This window comes from Pogoniulus pusillus, chromosome 25, assembly GCF_015220805.1.
Source record: "Pogoniulus pusillus isolate bPogPus1 chromosome 25, bPogPus1.pri, whole genome shotgun sequence".
Lineage (NCBI taxonomy): Eukaryota > Metazoa > Chordata > Aves > Piciformes > Lybiidae > Pogoniulus > Pogoniulus pusillus.
Genome location: NC_087288.1, coordinates 433979 through 455703, shown reverse-complemented (window position 1 = coordinate 455703; position 21725 = coordinate 433979). Strand labels below are relative to the sequence as shown.

General features: G+C 59.0%; 3 protein-coding genes across 5 annotated transcripts in view; all 3 read right to left on the bottom strand.

Annotated features, from left to right (window-relative positions):
- Positions 1 to 4291, bottom strand: part of PHF3 (PHD finger protein 3) — a 33770-nt gene extending 29479 nt beyond the window's left edge. Inside the window, exon 1 of one of the 3 annotated variants that reach the window (XM_064164122.1) lies at positions 4103 to 4291. The gene's annotated coding sequence lies outside the window, so the exon portion shown is untranslated. The remainder of the gene's footprint in view (positions 1 to 4102) is intronic. The other 2 variants (XM_064164123.1, XM_064164121.1) reach the window with 2 other exon arrangements.
- Positions 4292 to 8891: 4600 nt separating this feature from the next.
- On the bottom strand, positions 8892 to 14163 carry PTP4A1 (protein tyrosine phosphatase 4A1). Its single transcript, XM_064164119.1, has 5 exons — positions 14055 to 14163; positions 12186 to 12278; positions 11450 to 11580; positions 10476 to 10550; positions 8892 to 9104 (listed from the first exon to the last, which is right to left on the bottom strand). Exons 1-5 carry the CDS (start codon positions 14157 to 14159, stop codon positions 8987 to 8989), a joined length of 522 nt encoding a protein of 173 aa, XP_064020189.1. The 5' UTR covers positions 14160 to 14163; the 3' UTR covers positions 8892 to 8986.
- Positions 14164 to 14527: 364 nt separating this feature from the next.
- Positions 14528 to 20376, bottom strand: LOC135186470 (uncharacterized). Its single transcript, XM_064164120.1, has 2 exons — positions 19894 to 20376; positions 14528 to 14625 (listed from the first exon to the last, which is right to left on the bottom strand). The coding sequence occupies exons 1-2, from the start codon at positions 19930 to 19932 to the stop codon at positions 14530 to 14532; spliced, it is 135 nt and encodes a 44-aa protein (XP_064020190.1). The 5' UTR covers positions 19933 to 20376; the 3' UTR covers positions 14528 to 14529.
- Between the last annotated feature and the right edge of the window lie 1349 nt (positions 20377 to 21725).

The window sequence follows — 21725 nt, the reverse complement described above, 5'->3', positions numbered from 1 at the left end:
GGAGAAGAGAAGGGAGCCTGGAGAAGAGAAGGCTGCAGGGAGACCTTCTGGTGGCACTCCAGTCCTTGCAGGAGGCTTACAGGGGAGATGTGGCAGGCATGTGAGCAGGGCCTGATGTGACACTTTGAGCTCCAAGAGGGAGACTCAGAGTGTACAGAAAGAGGAATTTTCTTACAGTGAGGGTAGTGAGACCCTGGCCCAGGCTATCCAGAGAGGTGTGAGCTGCCTCATCCCTGGGAGCACTGCAGGTCAGGCTGCCTGGGGCTGTGAGCAGCCTGCTCGAGTTGTAGATCATCACAGGATGCTTTGGGCTGGAAATGCCTCTAAGCTCCTGAGAGGAGGCTACAGGGAGCTGGGCTTGGGCTCTGCTGCCTGCTCTCAGGTGTGAGGAGAGGAAATGGCCTGGGATGGTGCCAGGGGAGGATTAGGTTGGAGAGGAGGAAAAATGTGTTTGGTGGCAGAGCGGTCAGGGAGTGACAGAGGCTGCCCAGGGAGGTGGTGGAGTGTCCGTGGCTGGAGGTGTTCCAGAAAGGGGTGGCCATGGCCCCTGGGGACAGGGTTCAGTGGCCAAGATGGGGCTGGATTGCTCTTGGACAGGATGCTCTTGGAGGTCTCTTCCAAGCCAGAGTTCTGAGACTCTGTGCTAAGCCATCACAGTGTCAGCACTGCTGGGGGCCAGTCCCAGCCACACACACTTCAGAGCTGTGCCACAGCTCCAGCCCTGCTCAGGGCATTGCTTTCACCTCAGAGTTACAGCAGCTGCAGGCAAGCAGCAAAAATGTCTCATTTGGGGGTTTTAAAGTCCTCCCTGGACAGCCTGTGCCAGTCTCTACCCACCCTCCCTGTGCAGAGCTTCCTCCTGGTGCCCAACCTAACCCTGTCCTGCTCCACTTCCAAACCACTGCCCTCAGCCTGTCCCCACAGCCCCTTCTGAGCAGTCCCTCCCCAGCCTGCCTGCAGCTCCCCTGCACACACTGAAGTGCAGCTCTGAGCTCTCCCTGCAGCCTTCTCCTCTCCAGGCTGAGCAGCCCCAGCTCTGCAGCCTGTCCCCACAGCAGAGGTTCTCCAGCCTCTGAGCACCTCCATGGCCTCCTCTGGACCCTCTCCAGGTCCAGGTCTCTTTTGTGCTGGCACACAGCTGCAGGTGAGGTCTCCCCAGAGCAGAGCAGAGGGGCAGGATCTCCTCTCTCCACCTCAGCCCACACTGCTGTGGATGCAGCCCAGGCTGCCCTTGGCTGCCCAGCTTCTCACCCCCCAGCACCCCAAGTGCTTCTCTGCAGGGCTGCTCCCAATCTCAACATCCCCAGCCTGGACTCATGCTGGGGACCTTGCACTTGGCCTTACTGACCGTCATGAGGTTGTTCTCAGCCACCTCTGCAGCCCATGCAGGTCCCTCTGGATGGCTCCCATGCCACCCTTCAGTCTTATCAACCTCAGCACCCAGCTTGGTGCACCTGCACACTTGCTGAGCATGCCCCAGCCTCTATATCAATGACGGAGGCACTGAACAGCACTGGTCCCAGTGCAGACCCCTGAGGGACTCCACTGGTTCCCCATCTCCATCTGGACATTGAGCTGTTGACCACTACCCTCTGGATGCAATCATCCCCCCAGTTCCTTGTCACTGGACAGCCAAGCCAGGGTTCTTCCAGCATTCATGGCTATCATGGCACCAAAAGCCTGGAGAAAGACCTGAGTCCTTGGCAGCAACAGATTCAGGCTCCCAGAGCCATGCTAAAAAGGCAAATTGACCCCGGGCCTGGGCAGCAAAGCACAACTGTCACAGCAAGGGACTTCCTGCTCTGGCTCACACTGGCTCCATTCCCATCATCCAGATCTCTTAGGTGCCATCAGCCTGCAAGGGTTAACAAAGCACTCCTGACAGGACCACCCGGCTGACTGCACAGCCTGGCCAGGGCACTGCAGTCTCAGAAAGGTGCTTGGGGCTGTGAAAAGGTCAAAGTCCTCCATTCAAAACAATCCCTGCTCTGCTGCTGCTGCCCACACCAGTGTTGCTGCAGGCCTTCTTGCCCAGCTGGGCACAGCCTGGCTCATCTCCAACTATTGGCACCCAGCACCCCCAGGGCCTTCTCTGCTGGGCACTTCCCAGCCTCTCTGCCCCCAGGCTGCAGCATTCAGCAAAGCAGTGGAAGTTTATTGTCCCCTACAAATCATCGTTCACCTGGTGGGCTTTGCAGCACACACCTGCAACACTGAAGTGGCCCAGGGAAAATTGTTTCGATTTCAGCAGAAGCTTCCAGTAACAGAGCAGCTGAAATCATTCCACGAGGCATAGCTCAGCCTCAACACAGCCCCGTCACAGACTCACAGCCTGAGAGGGGGCAGAGAGGACTGCAGCCCAGCACTCAGCCCTGCCCCCTGCCCGAGCAGGGGCACCTGGGGCAGGGCACACAGCAACACCTCCAGGCCCTCTGGCATCCACTGGACTCTAGCCAGCAGATCCTGGGGGAACTGGGGTTCTGCCCCCCTGGGGGGGGCAGAACTGGATGCAATACTTCAGGAGTAGCCTTATCAGGGCAAAGTAGAGGAAAACCTCCCTTGACCTGCTGGCCACACTCTTCTTGCTCCCCAGGAGCCCACTGGCCTTCTTGGCCACGAGGGCATACAGTGTTCCAGAGATGCCAGGTGCCTACCACCCCTCGAGGAACTGCACTGTGCAGTGCTGCTGGCACCTCTTGAGATAAAGCAAAGCTGCAGTGACTGCAGAGGGGACTGCTGAGACTGGTCTGGCCCAGCTGTTGTCCTGCCATGCTCCTGTCCTCCTCACTTTAATGCTTCCTCTGCAGGCTCCTTCTACCAACTCCACTCTGCTGCCAGAGTGGTCAGGGACTGGCACAGGCTGCCCAGGGAGGCAGTGGAGTCTCCATGCCTGCAGGGAGACTGATCAGGGACCCTGCTCTAGGGTAGGGTGTCCCAGCCCATGGCAGGGGGTTGGAACAAGATGATCCTTGTGGTCCATTCCAACCATCACTGAATCTATGATTCTTGGTGTTCAAGAGAGGTGTGCCCATGATTTAGTGGCCATGGTATGGGGTTGGGTTGATGTTGGACTGGATGCTCTTGGAGGGCTTTTCCAACCCAACCAATTCAATGATTGTGTGAACCTCCACGACACTGAAAGCTCTTCCTCCAGTCCCTCTCCTAGTGGCTCTGACAAGTCTCCTGTGCAGAGCACACAAGGCACAGTCGCACTCTAGAAGAGGCAACAACTCTTCCAGAGCCCTAGACACTGTTTGCACTCCCACAGCCAGCCAGACGCGTGGCCATCCTGCCTCAGGACCAGCCTCTCACCCAAGCACAGCGTCTGAAGCGCCCGCAAAGGCCCCGCGGAACTGCTGAGGAGCACATTTTCTGCTGCACTTCCTCCGCGGGGACTACAGACAAGAGTTAAAGGCAGAAATCGATGATGATGCTGACTCTGGGAGACAGGAGGAGGAGCCCAACAGCAGGCAGAGCAGCAGGGTCTCAGTGGCGCTTGCTGCTCGGGTTTGTCTGGGGCTGGAAGGCATCGGCAGCTCCAGACGTGGGAGCAACCCAGCAGTGCCGAGGAGCGAGAGGGCAGGGAAGGCGGCGCGGGGCAGCCCGCAGCGGCGGCGTCGAGCAGGGATCCTGCGGCCGGGAAGGCCGCGGCGAGCAGCGAGGCCGAGCCCCGAGCACCCGGAGAGGACGAGGAGCCCCGGCCCCGAGCCTGCGGCCCTCCGGCGTGCTGCCTCCACAAGGTCAACACCGGAACCGCGGGGCCGCACCCGGGGCGGAGCAGCGAGCGGCGCTCCGCCGGGAAGCGTCCCCTGGGCCCGCAGCCAGACCACGGGGCCAGCCCAGGCAGAGGGGCCGGCGGCTGCGCCCGCTGCTCACCCGGCCCGTGCCGGCGGAGCGGCGGCGGAAGCAAGGCCGCGTCCCACTCGGGCCGCTCCGCCGCGCTGGGCCCCGCCGCCAGCCTGGGCCCTGCCCCGCCGGACCGCGCTGCTCCGCGGCAAGGCCGAGGCTGCGCAAAGCGACCAGGCCCTTCGGCCTCCCTCCTCCTGCACCCTCTCTCCTCCTCCCCCGTCCCCCTCCACCTGCCGCAGCAGCGCTAACTCACCCTGCTCCGCCGACCGGCAGCCGCAGAAGAACGAAGCGGCGGCGGCAGCCCCGCACCGCAGGGAGAGGGCGGCGGTGGCGGCGGCCCGCGGCCGGCAGCAGCCGGGGTACGGTTGGCAGCCTCGGGCCGGCTGCTCCCGGCCTGGCCCCGGCCTGGCCGCGCTCGGCAGTGCTCGGCAGGACTCGGCTCGGCTCGGCTGCGCTCGCGTGCCCGCCGCGTGCCCGCTGCCCCCGTGCGCGGCCCCGCGCGGCAGCGAGCGGCGCACGGCGGTCACGTGAGCGCGGCGCGGGCAGGGCAGGGCAGGGCGCAGGCGCGCGGCGAGCGGCGCTGGGTGCGGAGGGGCTGCGGTGGGCAGGGGCCCGGGGGCGCCCCACAGCCGCTGGGACACCTCCGGCGGTGGGCATCCAGCCACCTCCCTGGGCAGCCTGTGCCAGGCTTGGACAAGCCTTTGCGGCAAGTCTCTCCTGGTGTCCAACCTAACCCTGCCCTGGCACCATCCCAGGCCACTTCCTCTCCTTCTCTCCCCTGAGAGCAGGCAGCAGAGCCCAAGCCCAGCTCCCTGCAGCCTCCTCTCAGGAGCTGCAGACAGCAATGAGCTCTGCCCTCAGCCTCCTCTGCTCCACACTGCACACCCCCAGCTCCCTCAGCTGCTCCTCCCCAGCCCTGCTCTCCAGAGCCTGCCCCAGCTCTGTGCCCTTCTCTGCACCTGCTCCAGCCCCTCAGGGTCCTCCTGGCAGTGAGGGCCCACAGCTGAACCCAGCACTCCAGCTGTGGCCTCAGCAGTGCCCAGCCCAGGGGCACAATCCCTGCCCTGCTGCTGCTGCCCACACCAGTGCTGCTGCAGGCCAGGCTGCTGGTGCCCCTCTTGCCCAGCTGGGCACAGCCTGGCTCATCTCCAGCTGCTGGCACCCAGCACCCCCAGGGCCTTCTCTGCTGGGCACTTTCCAGCCACTCTGCCCCCAGCCTGCAGCCTTCCTGGGCTTGCTGTGCCCCAAGAGCAGGACCCAGCACTTGCCCTGCTGGGCCTCCTCCACACTTGGTCAGCAATCCTGGAAGTGCCAGTGCTCAGACATCTACCCAGGCATCTTTCTTCTCAGTCTTGGCCCCAGGGTCCCCTGTGCTGTGCTGTTTGCTCTTTGTTTTACTCCCAAATAAATGTGGACAAAAAATGAATAGCAGGAAGTCTGGGATTTATGGAGCTTACCTGTGACCTCCCTTCCCCACAGCTACACTAAGATACTTGCTGACCTTCAGACTGCCTCCAGCAGGTGCAGAGGAGCTGTGTCCAGCTCCACAGCCCGGAGAGCATGCGGGCAGGAGCAGCAGAACTTATGGCACAAGAGTATGATGCAGTGCTTGTCATGGGCTGGAGCTAGGGACTGAATGCTGGAGAAGGCTCCAGGGAGACCTCAGAGCAGACTTCCAGTGCCTGAAGGGGCTCCAGGAGAGCTGGAGAGGGACTTTGGACAGGGGCTGGCAGTGCCAGGACAAAGGGCAATGGCTTTGAGCTGGAAGAGGGGAGACTGAGAGTGGAGATGAGGAACAAATTGCTGGCAGTGAGGGTGGGCAGATACTGACACAGGCTGCCCAGGGAGGCTGTGGATGTCCCCTGCCTGGAGGTGTTCAAGGCCAGGCTGGATGAGGCCTTCAGCAGCCTGTGCTGGTGGGAGGTGTCCCTGTCCATGGCAGGGGTTGGCACTGGATGTCTCTAAAGTCTCTTCCAGCCCAAACCATTCCACAGTTCTGATTCTGTGTCCAAGCATCAATGTTGGATTTGCCCTGAAATGTCTTCTCCAACCGAAGTGATTCTCTGATCATGAGTGAGAGGAAATGGCCTCAGGTTGCAGCAGGGTAGACTTAGTTTGGATATCAGAAGATTCTTGCCTGAAAGGGTTCTGCCAGCCTGGCACAGGCTGCCCAGAGAGATGCTGAATGCCCACCCCTGCAGGTGTTTCCCAGAGGCAGAGCTGTGGTGTTGAGGGCCATGGCTTAGCCCCAGCCTGGCAGAGTTAGGGAATGGTTGGGCTGGAAGCTCTTAGAGCTCTTCTCCAACCAAGATGGTACTGAAGGTGAGGTGCGGGAGGTGGGAGCAGAGGCTGGGCCAGCAGATGGAGCTTGCAGTGTTGGCGTCTGGAGGGGCTCCCCTCACTTCTCCAGGCTAGGTGGGACAGGTCACTCTCAGGTCATGCTCTGAGTTTCTCTGTGTCTCCTCCCATGCCCAAGAGATGCTGGCAAAGAACCAATGTGATTTTATTGGTACAGACCAACGCCAGAGGTCACCACAGCAAGCCTCGGAGGCTGTGGAGCCCTCCTCGGGCTCACCTGCAGGCTGGTTGTTCTGACAGTGTCCCAGTGTCCCCAGCGCCTTGGTGTCTCCTTATCTCGAGGACAAGGTGAGCTAATTACGGGTGGCAAACAGCTCTGTGAGGTACCAGGAGTGTGACAAGGGACGATGGGGACAGTGCCAGGAGATCAAGTTGCCTGCTTGGATTTCGGATTCAAATGAGAACTTCAGAGGCACTCTGGGAGATGGAGAGCAGAAACCACAGCAGCACTGACACGGGGATGAGGCTTTCTGCTGGGCCTCGAAAGGACTCTGGGGAGATACCAGAGCTGCATTTCACTATCTGCAGGGGAGCCGCAGGCAGGCTGGGGAGGGACTGTGGGGACAGGCCAAGGGCAGTGGTTTGGAAGTGGAGGCAGGGCAGTTAGGTTGGGCATCAGGAGGTAGCTCTGCACAGGGAGAGACTGGCACAGGCTGCCCAGGGAGGTGATGGACATCTCACCACTGGAGGTGTTCAAGGCCAGATTGGATGAGGCCTTGAGCAACCTGGGCTAGCAAGAGGTGTCCTTGCTGCCACGGCATGGGGTTGGAACTGGGTACCTTAGAGGGCTTTTCTAGCCCAAACTAGTCTTTGATTCCATGACTTTCTGACGGGGCACTTTGGGACATGGGCCATGGTGGTGTTGGGCTGAAGGCCAGACTCGATGACCTTGTGTCTTTTCCAAGCCACAAGGCTGGCAGTGAGGAGCATTCTGGGCCAGCTGGGGTGAGTGCATCTCAGTTTTTATTTAGATGTCGAAGCTCTCGCACTAGAGTTTTACAAGCTGGTGAAACACTGGCAAAAATTTCTCCCACAGAACTATCACCACACATTCCCAAGACAGTATAAATAGATGGTTCAGCTAACAGGAATTATTACACATCACCAATTGTCTCAATTACATCAGAAAACAAAACCCCATAGTAATCAGAATGATCATCAAGTATCCAAAGAGTTCAGTTCCGCAGCTTGGAAGGCATACAAAATCTAACAGAGCTCTGCCCAGTCACAGCAGGAACTCGAGGGAAGAGACAAGAAGGGAAGGAAACAAAAAAATCACACTTTGAAGAAAGCAAAGAATGGGTAAAGTTTTGCTAGGGAGAGAAAAAGAAGTTCCCGGGGGGGTGAGAGCAGATGTTGTGGCTGGGGAGCTCAGAGCTGCCCTAACAAAGCGTTTCTAGCTCTTTAAAAACCTCTGCAGGAAGCAAGGGCTCAGGGCTCTGCTTCCCGCACCAAAGGTAGCAGCCCTCTACCGACAGGAGGGGGCCCTGGCCCCTGCCCTCTCCCAGCCTCTCTGCAGGCCCTCAAGTTGCACATGAAGTGGTAAAGTTGTACTGTAAGGCTTTCTGTTGGTGGTGGTGGCTGGAGGTGCTCAAGACTTTGTGTGCTTCTGCAGGACTGCAAGAGTCTCTACATGAGGGTCTGAAGGGTCTCTACATGAGGACTTCAGATGTGTCTCAAGTCCCTAGATGAGGACTGCAAAAGGGTCTCTATCTCCATGAAGATCTGAAGTTCTCTTGATGAGGATTCCAAAAGATTCTCAACATGAGGATTGAAAAGAATCTCTCCATGAGGATCTCAAGAGCTTCTCACTACATGAGGATCCCAGAAGAGCCTCTAGATGAGGACCCCAAGGGATTCTCTACATGAGGATCCCAAGAGGTTCTAGGTGAGGATCTCCATGGAGTCTCTGGATGAGGATCTCCAGAGTCTTCATGACGATTCCAAAAGATTCTCTAGATGAGGACACAGAGTCATGGTTTGGAAAATGGAGAAGTAGAGACATGAGGGGAAGGGGGAATTGCTGTAACTCCGAGTATGAAACCAGGAACTGCAAACCCTGGTAGTTCTGGTGTGGGTGTGAGAGCTGGAAGCAGGCCAGGGCTGCCTCGAGGGCAGTCAGGAGTGGAAAAAGAAAGAAAAGTGAAAATACAGAAGGAGAAAATCTGCTAGCAAGGTCCAGCTGAGCTGGCAGACCCCACCCAGGAGCAGAGACAGTTGATATGGTGGTAGGTGTTTGGCACCTCATCTCTCTACCACTGATTGACTTCAGTACTCAGACGGGCAGGGCTGGGAAGCGGGTGGGGAAGAGCGGATGGCATGATGGAAGGAGATCTGAACCGGCCGTCAGCTGGCTGGGTAGAAAAGAGTGGATGGCAGGACTGGAGATCTGATCTGGTCATCAAGCAGCCAGGTGGGAAAGAGGGGGATGGCATGATGGAAGGAGACCTGGTCATCAACCAGCTAGAGTGGATGGCATGAGTGAAGATCTGATCATGAACCAGCGAGGTGGGTGAGAGGGGATGGCATGAGTGAAGGTGTGACCTGGTCAGCCATCTGGCGCGGCTGGCAGAGCACAGATGTGATGAGGAAGCAGCGAGCAGACAGGACACAGCAAAGCACTGACTGCCTCTCCACACAGGTGGACATTTCTCTACACACGAAGTTGCTTCTCTACTAAGCCTGTAGCCTGTGAGACACTCCTGAGGAAGCTTCCTTCCCTCCGAGCTGATGTCCTCGGCCACCAGCCCGCAGGCCCTTCCCCAGCAGTGCCAGGGGCTCACTGGACACAGCAGTTGTTGCGGTGCCCGTTGGAGTCTTTGAAGCGCAGCCGCATCTTGGGCCGGTACTTCTCCAGGTACAGCAGCTGCTTGCTGTTGAAGGCTCCGCGCCGCTTCCTGGGGCAAAGGGAGAGGCAGCGTGAGGCGAGGGGCACCTGCTGGCACCAGACCACCACTGCTGGCTGGCACCAAACCTCCAGGGCTAACCTGGAGAGGGACACACAGGATCATGGCCAGGTGGGTCTGCAATGCCTCCAGAGAAGGAGACTCCATCACCTCTCTGGGCAGCTGCTCCAGGCCTCCAGCACCCTCCAGTTACAGAAGTTCCTCCTCGTGCTCAGGTGGAGCTTTTGACGTTCCAGTCTGTGCCCACTGCCCCTTGTCCTGGCACTGGGCAGCACTGAACACAGCCTGGTCCCACCCTCCTGCCCCCCAGCCTTGAAGCACTGCTGAGCACTGCTCAGCTCCCCTCAGGCTGCTCTTGTCCAGGGTTAAGCAGGTGCAGGGCTCTCAGCCTTTGCTGCTCACAGAGATGTTCCAGGCCTCAGCAGCTGTGCAGCCCTTTGCTGTGCCCTCTGCAGCAAGTCCCTGTCCTTGAGTTGGGCAGCCCAGCCCTGGGCACAAGGCTCCAGATGTGACCTCAGCAGGGCAGAGCAGAGGGGCAGGAGAACCTCCCTTGCCAGCTGGCCAGTCTCCTTGATGCCTCCTAGGACACCATTCGCTGTCTTGGCCAGAAGGGCACATTGCTGGCCCATGGGCATCCTGCTAGCCACCAGGACCCCCAGGCCCTGTTCCCCAGAGTAGCACTCCAGCAGACACAACCCAAGGGAAGATCTTGCTGCAGGTCAGAGGTCTGGACTCCTCTGGTGGCTTCTGGGTGGGATTTGGTTTGCTTGGGCACTCCTGGGTTGGTTGGGTTTTATTGCTTGGCATGTTGTGTACCTGTCTGAGGACCGCTGCTTTGTTTGGGGGGCTGCTGGCTTGTCTGGGAGGTCTCTTGTGTTGCTCTGAGGGCTTTGGGGTCGTTTGGATTTCTGGGGTTTAGTTTAAGCTTTCTATTTTTTTTTGTTTGGGTGGTTTTGGTCTGTCTGGGTTTTTCGCTTGGGGTCTTTTGTTTGTTTGGGATTTTGCTTTGTTTGCTCTTTTTAACCTTGCATCAGCAGTCCCTGACTGTTTCCCACAGCCACAGAACACTCCCAGCCCTCAGCCTAGACCTACACTCCTGCCTGTGTGCAGACCTTGCACCAAGGAGCTGAGGTCTGCAGACCCTTCCCCCACACCAGAAACATGGAATGACAGAAGCGTTTGGGTTGGAAAAGTCCTCTGCAGTCACCCAGTCCAACCAGCACCCCAGCACCAGCTCGGCCACTAAACCACCTCCCCAGGGGTACAGAGCGAGGCCAGCCCAGCACTGCAACCCCCAGAGTGCCCCAGGACAGGCCCAGCTGTGCCAGCGCAGCAGCAGCCAGCTGTGGGCTCCATACTCACTGCCTGATGAACTGCACTGCATCTTCATACTTCATCCCACACTCGATCAGTGCAAGGGCAACCAGCACTGGAGCTCTGGGGAAAAACCAAAGAGAAGCAAAGCTCAGCCCAGCTGCTGCCAGTGCACACCTGGGCACCTTGCACAGCCTTCCCTTCTGCCTTCCCACTTATCTGCTCTTTCTTCCCTGGGGAGGCAGGAGGCACCTCAGCATGAACTGAGCCATGCCACCACCTGTCTGCAAGCTCAGCAAGACGTCCACAGCAGAGGACAGGAGGAGTCAAGCTGAAATCTTCACCTGTTTGTTCCAAAGCAAACTGATTCTAGGCAGGAGCTGCTCACCACTGAAAGCAGTGATGACCCCAGGGTCTCATCCTCCAGGGGTGAGGACACAACCAGCTCCTGGGCAGCCTGTTCTAGGCTTGGAGACCTCTTCACTGAAAGAAATTTCTTCTCACCTCCAACCTGAACCTTCCTTGGTGCAACCTGTGACCATCTGCTATTGTGCTACCACCTTGTGTCTCTTCTAACCCCTCCCTGGCACAATTCCAGGCCAGTTCCTCTCTTTCTCTCACCTCATTCTAGGCAGCAGAGCCCAAGCCCAGCTCCCTGCAGCCTCCTCTCAGGAGCTGCAGAGAGCAATGAGTTCTGCCCTCAGCCTTCTCTGCTCCACACTGCACACCACTGGCTCCCTCATCTGCTCCTCCCCAGCCCTGCTCTCCAGACCCCTCACCAGCTCTGTGCCCTCCTCTGCACCTGCTCTAGCCCCTCCACGTCCTTCTTAAGTCCCTGCCCACCCATTCCAGCACTGGGTGTGTGACTCTTGCCCATGTGCCTCAAACTCAGAGAGTCACAGAACGGGTTGGGTTGGAAGGGACCTTCAGGAGCATCCAGTCCCAGCCCCCTGCCATGGGCAGGGACACCTCCCACTGGGCCGGGCTGCTGAAGGGCTGAGCAGCTGAGCCCCCTCGCCCACCTGCCAAGGCCAGCCACGCAGTGCACGGCGACGCAGCAGCCCGGCTCCTCGCGGAACTTCACCTTCAGCAGGTTCAGCCAGTCCTCCACGATCTGCGTGGACGGGGGAGCCCCATCATCGAAGGGCCAGTCCTGCGGGACAGGCCGGGGTGAGGGCAGGGACAGCACACAGCCCGCTGGCCTGCCAGGGCCCCCTGGCGCCAGCCAGCCCAGCCAGCAACGCCGCCCCCGCGGCCACGGAACCATGGCGCCCGGTGCCATGGGCACACCTGTCTGCAACACCTGCTGGGGTGCAAGGGGAGGGCACAAAGAGGCCACAGCTAAGGGAACCACTCATGCTTGTGGTCTTCTAAAGGAGTAATTATGGCAATGTCAGCCATATCTTGGCAGAACCTGCGCGTGGTGGGGCGGGAAGGGACCTCTGCAGATCATCCCTGCCAGAGCAGGGCACCTAGATCAGGCTGCACAGGATCACATCCAGGTGGGCTTGGAAGCTCTCCACAGGAGACTCCAGCACCCTCACAACACACAAGTTTCTCCTCACTTTCTGATGGAACCTCTCAGGTTCTAGTTTGTGCCCCTTGTCCAACCCCTTCGCACCAAGACAATGGTTTTGCTTCAACCCATTTTTGCTGCTTCCAGCCAAGAGAGGATGCCTGTGAAGCCCTCCAGAGCCGAAAGCAAGCTGCAGGGGTGAGGGGTGTGCTGGCTCCAAGCCCTGCTGCTCCACCACTTACCAGCACCTGAATGCCTTCTTTCTCCACCGGAGCCGTGTCGTAGGTAGCTTCGCACACCCTGACCACGGTGGTGACGCCGTACTTCTTGAGCTCCTGCAGAGAGCAGAGCCTGCTCAGCACACCACAGCCTGCTCACTTCCCCCACCACTTCCCAGGAAGTCAACACACAAATGCTTGCCAACGAACCACACAGTGGTGGGGCTGGAAGGGACCTCTGCAGATCGCCCAGTCCAAACCCTGCCAGAGCAGGGCACCCAGGGCAGGGCACACAGAACACCTCCAGCTGGGCTTGGAAGCTTCCAGAGCAGAAGACTCCACAGCTCCTCTGGGCAGCCTGCTGCAGGCCTCCAGCACCCTCACACCAAACAACTCTCTCCTCATGCTGAGCTGGAGCCTCCTGGGCTCCAGTCTGTGTCTACTGTCCCTTGTCCTGCCCCAGGACACCACTAAGCAGAGTCTAGTCCCTTCTTGACAGAAAGAAGACACTGAAGACCACAGAAAGCTGAACTACCTGAGAACCTGTCTGCTGATGACAGCTGAGCTACTGCAAACCCATCTGAAGGTCAAAGTTCTGCTCTGCTGGATGAGGCTCTCCTGCCTGGAAGCCCAGGGGCAGCTCAGTGCTGGTGCCATGAGCAGTGTGGCTCCAGAGGGTCTCTCCTTTGAAAGGAACGGATATCCTGCTTTGCAAAGCTACCTACTTTGCTTGCAGGCTTCGCTGGGAGGTCCAGACCTCACTCCTCTGTCCTCAAACAACAGCTTGCTGAGACCTCTTACTGGTTCTCCTGAAGACTTGCACTCCTAGCTCAGGCCTCACAGTAGATGGCTTTGGAGGAGCCACCTGTGAGCTCACATGGGGACACTTTGACCCACACACCTCACAGCTTCAACGTAACAGATGGAAGGTCCAGGTGGTAAGCTCAGGTGTGAGCAATACCTCCCAGGCACCTGCCTTTGGTCACTCAGCTATCTCAGCCTCAAAGCACCACCAGCAGCTCTACCTGCAGAGCAAGCCTACTGCCACAGCCTCACCTGAGTGGGCACTGGGACACTCAAGAGGATCCTCTTCAGCTATTAAAGACCCATGGAATGGTTTCACTTGGAAAAGCCCTTTAGGATCACCCAGCCCAACCAGTCTCTGACTCCACCAGGCTGGGGCTAAGCCATGGCCCTCAGCACCACAGCTCTGCCTCTGGGAAACACCTCATGGGTGGGGATTCAGCACCTCCCTGGGCAGCCTGTGCCAGGCTGGCAGAACTCCTTCAGTCAAGCAGGTTCTGCTAATGCCCAACCTAAACATCGTCTGGTGCAACCCGAGGCAATTAGCTCTTTGCCTTATTGACCCTCAGGAGGTTCTCCTCAGCCACCTCTGCAGCCTGTGCAAGTCCCTCTGGATGGCTCCCATCCCATCCTTCAGTCTTATCAACCTCACCACTCAGCTGGTGCCACCTGCACACCTGCTGAGAGTGTCTCAGTCTCTATCAGTGATGAAGACACTGACCAGGCCTGGTCCAATAAGGACACCTGAGGGACACCATTTGTCACTCATCTCCATCTCCCCTCCCTGGAGGCCAGGTTGGATTAGGCCTTGAGCAATCTGGGCTACTGGGAGGTGGCCCTGCCCATGCCAGGGGTGCTGGAACTGGATAATCTCGAAGGTCCCTTCCAGCCAACCCCTTCTGTGACACTGTGAATGAACCTGGACATTGAGCTGTTGATCAGTAAGATGCCATCAACCAACCAACTCCTTATCTAGCCCATCCCCACCCAGATGGCTTCCACAGCTCCTATCCAGCAGCAAAGGAGCAAACTGACACAGGAAGCTGCTGAATGAACATGAGGCAGATCAGAAGAGCTGTGTGGCCTTACCTCTATGAACTTGTTTAGGGTGGCGTTGGTTGGGTTGTGTGTGATGAGGAATCTCATGTTCTTGTAGGTGATTTCCACAGGAGCTGGGCGGTTCATTCGGGCCATGGTGACTCAATTCAACACGCAAGGAGGTGATGAAAGGGGCAAAAAAGAATCACTAACAAAAATCAGACTGGAGAAGTGATGCAGAGAACCTGTTGTCTCCTTCACTCTGCTCCACGTGAGCTGCTCAGCGCCGGGAAGGATGAAGGTTGGGGAGCAATGGGCAATGAAATGAACCTCCTAAGAAGAAGCAGCAGCAGCAATTCTTCAATCCAGTAATACTGAGGCAAAACAAGGAAGGCAGTGCACTGAGGTTTACCCCATCCAGGTTGGAATTCTGTTGTGAAAATGCTCTGCCAAACTTCAAATCAATACTTCTGGGTCAACCACTCTCGGGGGGCTTCTTGGTGGAGTAGGAATGAGTGTCTACAGTTCACTTGTCTGCATAGAGCTCGTGCTGTGCCTGGCAGTAGTCCCCACTGCCCTTCAGAAACTCCATAAATGTGTGACCAAGAACACCACAGAACTGCTGCAAAGAGAGGGGACAAAACACACAGGAGAGCATCATCAGCACAGGGGAAACAGGTCAGCAAGGGACATGGAGGCTGCCAAGGCCCATGAGGGACATCACAGCCCATGAAGGCCCAGCAACAATTATACAGCAAAAAACAACAGATCAAAGCCGAAGGCCTAAGGAGCTTCCCAGCCTGGATTTAACCCAAGAATCCTGCCCCCTCTCTGGAGCTGTTTGAGGCATCCTGTTAGCATCATGCACTAAAAGGACCTTTACGACATCAAACCAGACACCCGCAGGCAGCTTCTCAGACAGCTTCCAGGTGAGAAGCTTCAAGGCTTCAGCTTGCTCCCAGGCACAGCTCCCTAGCAGGGATGAGACAAACTAAGAGGACACTTTGCTGTGCACTGGGCCAGCACCACCACCTCCATAGAGGCTGCAGGGTGCTCTTTGAGACTGACTTGCTAAAAAAAACCCTCTCTCGTTCCTTGGTTTGTGGAAACTTGAGGGCCAGTGAATTCCAAATCAAATCAGCAGGAAAAGGGAGCAGCAAGGATGCTCTGAAGTCCCACGCCAGCAAGAGCAGCGGGAACCAGTACTGAGCCTCAGCACTGCAAGAGCTGCCACCTGACTGAGCAGCCACACTGAGCAGAAGGGAGCTGAGCCTCAAACTGCTAGCACCAGACCTAGCAACACCTGGAACAGCAGCTGGGCAAAGCACCAAGCAGAGAGAGCTTTCTCCAAGTCACTTCCAAGGAGCTGAAGAAGCAGAAGAGCACAAAGGGACAGCCCAGCTTTAAGCAGCTGGAGCTGCACGAGGCCTTGGGCTGCTTCCCACACTGGCTGGCAGATCCCATCCTTATCTCCTGCTAAGCCGCTCAGAGGACTGGGAGCTGGGCCTGTGCCCTGGCACGGGGTGAGGGAGTGGAGGCTTCAGAGCCAAGAATAGAACAGCATCCCAGGGAGCACCAGCAGCAGCTAGGGTGAAGAGAAGACCTTAGCTCCTGGGAGCTGGGAGAGCTGGGGCACAGAAGGATGGAGAGGGAAGGGGAACAGCAACCGTGGTCTGATACTGGGGCAGGCAGGCAGTGACAAGTGACAGGAGCAGAGGGAAAGGCCCCAGGTTGCCCCGGTTGCAGCAGGGGAGGGTTAGGTTGGACATCAGAAGCAAGTCTGTGACCAAAGGGTTCTCCAAGCCTGGCACAGGCTGTCCAGGAAAGTGGCTGCATCCCCACCCTTGCAGATGTCACAGAGACATGTCTTAGAATGGTTTCAGGTGGAAAGGCCCTTTAAGGTTGTGTGACTGTAAAAGAAGCTTGGCAAGCTAAGCTAAGGCCAAGGTGCCAAGAGCAGTTGTCACCAGAAGCTGTCCTGCCCACCATGCAATACCATGGCCATAATGGCTGGGTCACCTACCACCATCTCTTAATTTAAGGGAACTTAACAGAATGGCCCCAGTCCAAGAACACATCTTGAAATGAGGCAGAAATTCCTGACAGTGAGGGTGAGGAGACACTGGCACAGGTTGCCTAAGGAGGCTGCAGATGTCCCCTCCCTGGAGGTGTTCGAGGCCAGGCTGGATGAGGCCTTGAGCAGCCTGTGCTGGTGGGACATGTCCCCTGCCCATGGATGAGCTTGAAGGTCCTTTCCAACCTAAACCATTGCAAGATTCAGTGCTGAGGAGCTGTTACTGATGGCAGAGGTCCACCTGCACCAATTATCAGTGACAAGCTGCACCCCTTTCTCTTCGGGGCCTTGGCTGACTGCAGTGTGGCACCCATCGTGAGCACACCATCCTTCTGGGGCCAAGGAAAGCCACCTGTGGCCTCAGAAGACAGAATGCAAGTGGGAGATGCCAAAGGATGCAACAACCTCAGAGAAGGGGGAGGCTTCCTGCAGTATGCAGATCAGAGGGGAGAAGGAATCACCTCCAAACTTCCTGCAGGAGGTGGTGCAACCTCAGAGCTGAGGAAGCCCTGCCCGTGCGGCTGCTGGACCGTGACAAACCCCAGGCGCAAAGAAGCCTTTGGGACCACCGCAGCCCTCAGAGCAGCACCGCTAGAGTGCCCCAGTGCCAGCCTCCAACTCCTCACGGCAGGGATGCTGCCTACCCCTAACCAACAGAGCAGCGGCTGCTAGCTATGTCACTCCTTTCTCTTCCCCATGCTCCCACTGTGGGTCAGAGAATGGGACCCTGAGCTTGGCATCTGGGGAGGAACAGCAGCAGGCACCAGCACAGAGCAGGGCTTGTCCTGCTGGAAAGCAGCTCCACGGAGAAGAAACTTAGAGCCCTGGTGGGCAGCAAGTGCTGCATGGGCCAGCAATGTGCCCTTGTGGCCAAGGGCATCCTGGGGGGCATCAGGAAAAGTGTGGCCAGCAGGGCTAGAGAGGTTCTGCTGCCTCTGCTCTGCCCTGGGGAGACCACAGCTGCAATACTGTGTCCAGTGCTGGGCTCCCCAGTTCCAGAGGGACAGGGATCTGCTACAGAGAGCCCAGGGAAGGGTGTGAGGGTGAGTGGGGACTGGAATACCTCTGCTGAGAAGAAAGGCTGAGAGCCCTGGGGCTGAGAGCCTGCAGAGGAGAAGGCTGAGAGGGGACCTGCTCAGTGTCCCTGGATGGCTGAGGGCTGGGGGTAAGAAGCAGGGGCCAGGCTCTGCTCAGTGGTGTCCTGGGGCAGGACAAGGGATAATGGACACCAACTGGAGCCCAGGAGGTTCCAGCTCAGCATGAGGAGAAAGTTGTTTGGTGTGAGGGTGCTGGAGGCCTGCAGCAGGCTGCCCAGAGGGGCTGTGGAGTCTGCTCCGGGGGTGTTCTGTGTGCCCTGCCCTGGGTGCCCTGCTTGGACTGGGTGCTCTGCAGAGATCTCTATGATTCTGTGGCATTTCTGTGTTCCTTCCAACATTTCCCCCCTGAAATGCTTCTGCTCGTCAGAGCCAATTTCCATCCCCTTTGCTTTGCATCAGTGGTGCACTCAGAGCTGACATTTAGGTGGCACCTGCAGGGGTTGGTTGGGCTTTCCTTTGACTTGACGGCTGCGTAAGATTACAAGGAACAGGGTTCATGCTTCTGAGTCACCGCTTCGGGAAGGCTCTGCAGATGAAAGGAAACACATTGGGAACCTGTCTCTGGCAGGCAGCTGCTAACACCAGAACCTCAGGACCTGGGAAGTTGTCTCCAGTAGAAATTAACACCAGAACCCTTTGTGCCACAGCAAGTCAGCACACAGCTTCCACCTCTATGTGAGGAGAAACTTGCTCTGTGTGAGGGTGCTGAAACCTGGAGCAGGCTGCCCAGAGAACCTGTGGAGTCTCCTGCTCTGGAGACTTTCAAAATCAACCTGGATGTGTTCCTGTGTGCCCTGTCCTGGGTGACCCTGCTCTGGCAGGGGGGTTGGAGTGGATGATGTCTAGAGGTCACTTCCAACCCTTTCATTCTTTGATTTGCAACCAAGATCTATGCAGAACTGCCACTAATCTGACTGGAAGCTGCAGGGTGCTGGGGTTGGGCTCTGCTGCCCGATCTCAGGTGAGAGAAGGAGAGGAAACGGCCTGGAACAGTGCCAGAGGAGGGTCTGGTTGGAGAAGAGAAAAAATGTCTTTGGTGCCAGAGTGGTCAGGGAGTGGCAGAGGCTGCCCAGGGAGGTGGTGGAGTGCCCATGGCTGGAGGGGTTCCAGATATGTGTGCCCATGGCACCTGGGGATGTGGTTTAGTGGCCATGGTGGGGTTGGGTTGCTGGTTGGACTGGATGCCTTTGGAGGGCTTTGCCAACCCAACCAATTCTCTGATTCTAATTCTGCCTGCGCTACCACTTGGACAACGCTTTGTCTTTCTGACTTCCCTGCTTTTGGAGGTGGTACAACCAACCACCAAGCCTTAAAGCATTTGTGCTTAAAATACAACATGCTCTGTGGTCACAAATTCAGAGAGCCACGTAATGGTCTGGGCTGGAAGGGACCTTCAACAGCATCCAGTGGCAACCCCTGCCACGGGCAGGGACACCTCCCCCCAGCCCAGGCTGCTCAAGGCCTCATCCAGCCTGGCCTTGAACACCTCCAGGCAGGGACATCCACAGCCTCCCTGGGCAGCCTGTGCCAGATGCTGAGGTTAGCAGGGGACTACATAAGAAATTAATTTCACAGGAAAGGCCACAATCAATATCACAGAATTGCCTGGATTGGGAAAGCCCTCTGAGACCATCGAGGCCAATTACGGGCAGTTAATAAGGCAGTAAACAATAAATACATTTAGAAACCAAACAGCTGAGGGAAGCGAAAGCTTTCGATGGGGAGCTGTGATGCACCTCCAGCAGGACATGCCTTCCTTAAAAAGGCAGCTGGCAAGCTCTGCTGGGCAGCTCGGCTCAGCACGGCGCGGATCTGCCTGCGTCCGCCGGTCGCCGGCAGCCTGTTACCGCGGCCCCGGCTCCTCTGCGGCTTCTCCCCGCCCGCAGCCGTGCCACAGGCCCGCACAAGGCCGGCACTGCCCCTCCGCCGCACGAAGCTCGCTTTGAGAAGGGTTCGCAACTCCTACGGAGACAAAGCAGCCGCCCGGCGCCCTTCAGCCTCGCAGCAGAGGCCGCGGCGGGGCCCAGCACAACCAAGAGCCGCCGCGGCCCGGCCGCGCCACCCGCCCGGGCTGCCCACAGGCAAGTCCCGGCATGTTCGCCGAGCCCTGGGCCGCCCCAAGCCACAGGCCTGGCCCCGGGCCTGCTCCGCGTCTCTCCCCGGCCAAGGAGACGCTGCCCGGTCCCGGCCGCCGCCCCGCCGGCCGCCGCCTGAGCCGCGGCGGTCACGGGTTCGCATCCCGCCTCGCTCCGGCTCCCGACGCGGAGCCATCTTGTCCCCGGAGCAGCCGCCCGGCCCTTCCCGGGCCCGACACGGCGCGGAGCCGCGGCGGCGGCGGCTCTGCTCTGCCCTTCCCTTCGCTTCGCTTCCCTTCCCGCGGACACCGCCAGACAGAGCCCGGCGGCGGGGGGCGGCCGGGCCGGCGGGTGGGGCCGTGCGGCAGCCGGGCTCACAAAGCCCCTTTGCGGGGGCAGCGACCGGAGGGGGGGACACTACTCCTCCTCCTCCTCTTCTTCTTCTTCTTCCTCCTCTCTAGGCAGAGGGAGGAAGGTCAGGCTTGTGGGGCTTGCCCGAGAGGAGCTGCAGCTGAGCACGGCCAGAAGCCGGCCGGAGGCGGTGGCGTGGCTGGAGCGGCAGAACAAAGAGACAAACATGGAGGAGCAGGGGCTGGGGCTGGGGCGGACTGGGGGGAGCGGGGCAGGGCTCGGGGGGCACTCACAGGAATATGGTTACTCATTGAAGACTGTAGCCTGATCATACAGCCGGGCTGCGGGCGCCACCGCCGGGGGCAGGAGAAGCAGAACCGGCAGAAGAAGGAGGAAGAAGAGGAGGAGGAGGAAGCGCTGGAGGCCGCGGAGCTGCCGGCGGAGGTTCGGCGGCGGCGGAGGAGCGGGGCTGGACCATACAGCTGCGGCGGGCGGGCGGCTCTGCGGGGCTGGCGCGGCTGCAGCAGCGGGAGGAGGGACACCGAGCGCCGCCTTCCCCCTCACAACCCTGCACTAGCGGCCCGGGGCCGCCCTGCGTTCCCGGCACGTCAGCGAGCACCGCCCGGCTGCCCAATGCCCGCCGCCGGCTGCGCGTCCGGGGCGGCACCGAGGCGGAGGCGGAGGCAGCCGGCGGGAACCGGTTTGTGAATGGAGCCGGGGCACGGCGGGACGCGGCGGGGCCCAGCCCGCAGGGAGCGGCGAGGCTGCCGCTAAGCAGCTCTGGCAGTATGGAAGGATTTGGGCTGGAAAACTGCTTCCAGATCGTGCAGCGCAACCCTCAGCCCGGCCCCGCCGCCCCTGCAGAGCACCGGAACGCCGCCCCGGGCAGCCTGTCTCGGTGCCTGGCCGCACTTGCAGTCAGGAGGCTTCTTCTGTTGCAGCCTGAGGCCCTTTCCTCCTGCCCGTGCCTAGGGAGGAGAGCCCCGAGGCGAGCGAGGCCGAGCAGTGCTGGAGCAGTGCTGGAGCAGCCATGGCTCTCCAATGCCTGCCGCCCCCCGCTGCTCCTCCGCAGCTTTAACGCCGATGGGAAGCGCTTGGAGCGCTTCGCCCCCAGGCTGCTCTGCGTCTGAGTCCGGACCAAAAAAGCTCTTCGGGGTCTGCAGGAGAGAGCCCAGCGGGACAGCAGCGGTGCGGGGCGCAGGGGGCACACGGCCTGGTGCTGCCGGTAGCACAGGTGCCAGCGAAGGGCAGATGTAGAGTCATGGAAGGGACCCTAACGATCATCCAGTGCCAACCCCTGCACGGGCAGGGACACCTACCTGCCACCAGCACAGGCTGCTCAAGGCCTCATCCAGCCTGGTCCTGAGCACCTGCAGGCAGGGAGACACACAAACTCCTTGGGCAGCCTGTGCCAGTGTCTGCCCACCCTCGCTGGCAGGAATTTCTTCCTCATCTCCACTCTCACTCTCCCCTCTCCAAGCTCAAAGCCATTGCTCTCATCCTGGCACTCCCAGCTCTTCTCAAAAGACTCCACCACCTCCCTGGGCAGCCTCTGCCACTCCCTGACCACTCTGCCACCAAAGACATTTTTCCTCTCTAACCTAACCCTGCCCTGGCACCATCCCAGGCCAGTTCCTCTCCTCCTCTCCCCTGAGAGCAGGCAGCAGAGCCCAAGCCCAGCTCCCTGCAGCCTCCTCTCAGGAGCTGCAGAGAGCAATGAGCTCTGCCCTCAGCCTCCTCTGCTCCACACTGCACACCCCCAGCTCCCTCAGCTGCCGCTCCCCAGCCCTGCTCTCCAGAGCCTGCCCCAGCTCGGCTGGCCGTTGTCAGGAGGACTCATCAGGGACGTTTTTCCCTCCTGAAGCTGGTTCTCAACTCACAGGACATCTGCTCCCTGGTTTTGCCCCAGGGGCAGCAGAGCAGGAGGCTGGCTGCAGCCTGCAGTCACACAGTGCCCCGCAGCCCTTCCAAGTGGTCTGCCTTTAATTTCTTGCTCTTTCTGCCTGCAGCTTCTAGGGGATTTGCCAAAGTTCAGCTTCAAGATGCTGCTCTGGTGTGTGAAACCTGAACTCTCAACTCATAAACACCACTTTGTCCTGAAGGAGAAGAGTGGGCAGCAGGTCAA

Bases quoted from the DNA above. Each gene is read 5' to 3' on its own strand.
- PTP4A1 (XM_064164119.1), bottom strand. From the start codon at position 14,159: ATGGCCCGAATGAACCGCCCAGCTCCTGTGGAAATCACCTACAAGAAC. The intron at 12,279-14,054 runs GTAAGGCCACAC...TGCTCTCTGCAG, and splicing joins CCCTAAACAAGTTCATAGAG to GAGCTCAAGAAGTACGGCGT. The intron at 9,105-10,475 runs GTGAGTATGGAG...CCTTTGCCCCAG, and splicing joins GCAGTGCAGTTCATCAGGCA to GAAGCGGCGCGGAGCCTTCA.
- LOC135186470 (XM_064164120.1), bottom strand. From the start codon at position 19,932: ATGATCAGGCTACAGTCTTCAATGAGTAACCATATTCCT. The intron at 14,626-19,893 runs GTGAGTGCCCCC...CTCTCTTTGCAG, and splicing joins CAATGAGTAACCATATTCCT to CAGTTCTGTGGTGTTCTTGG.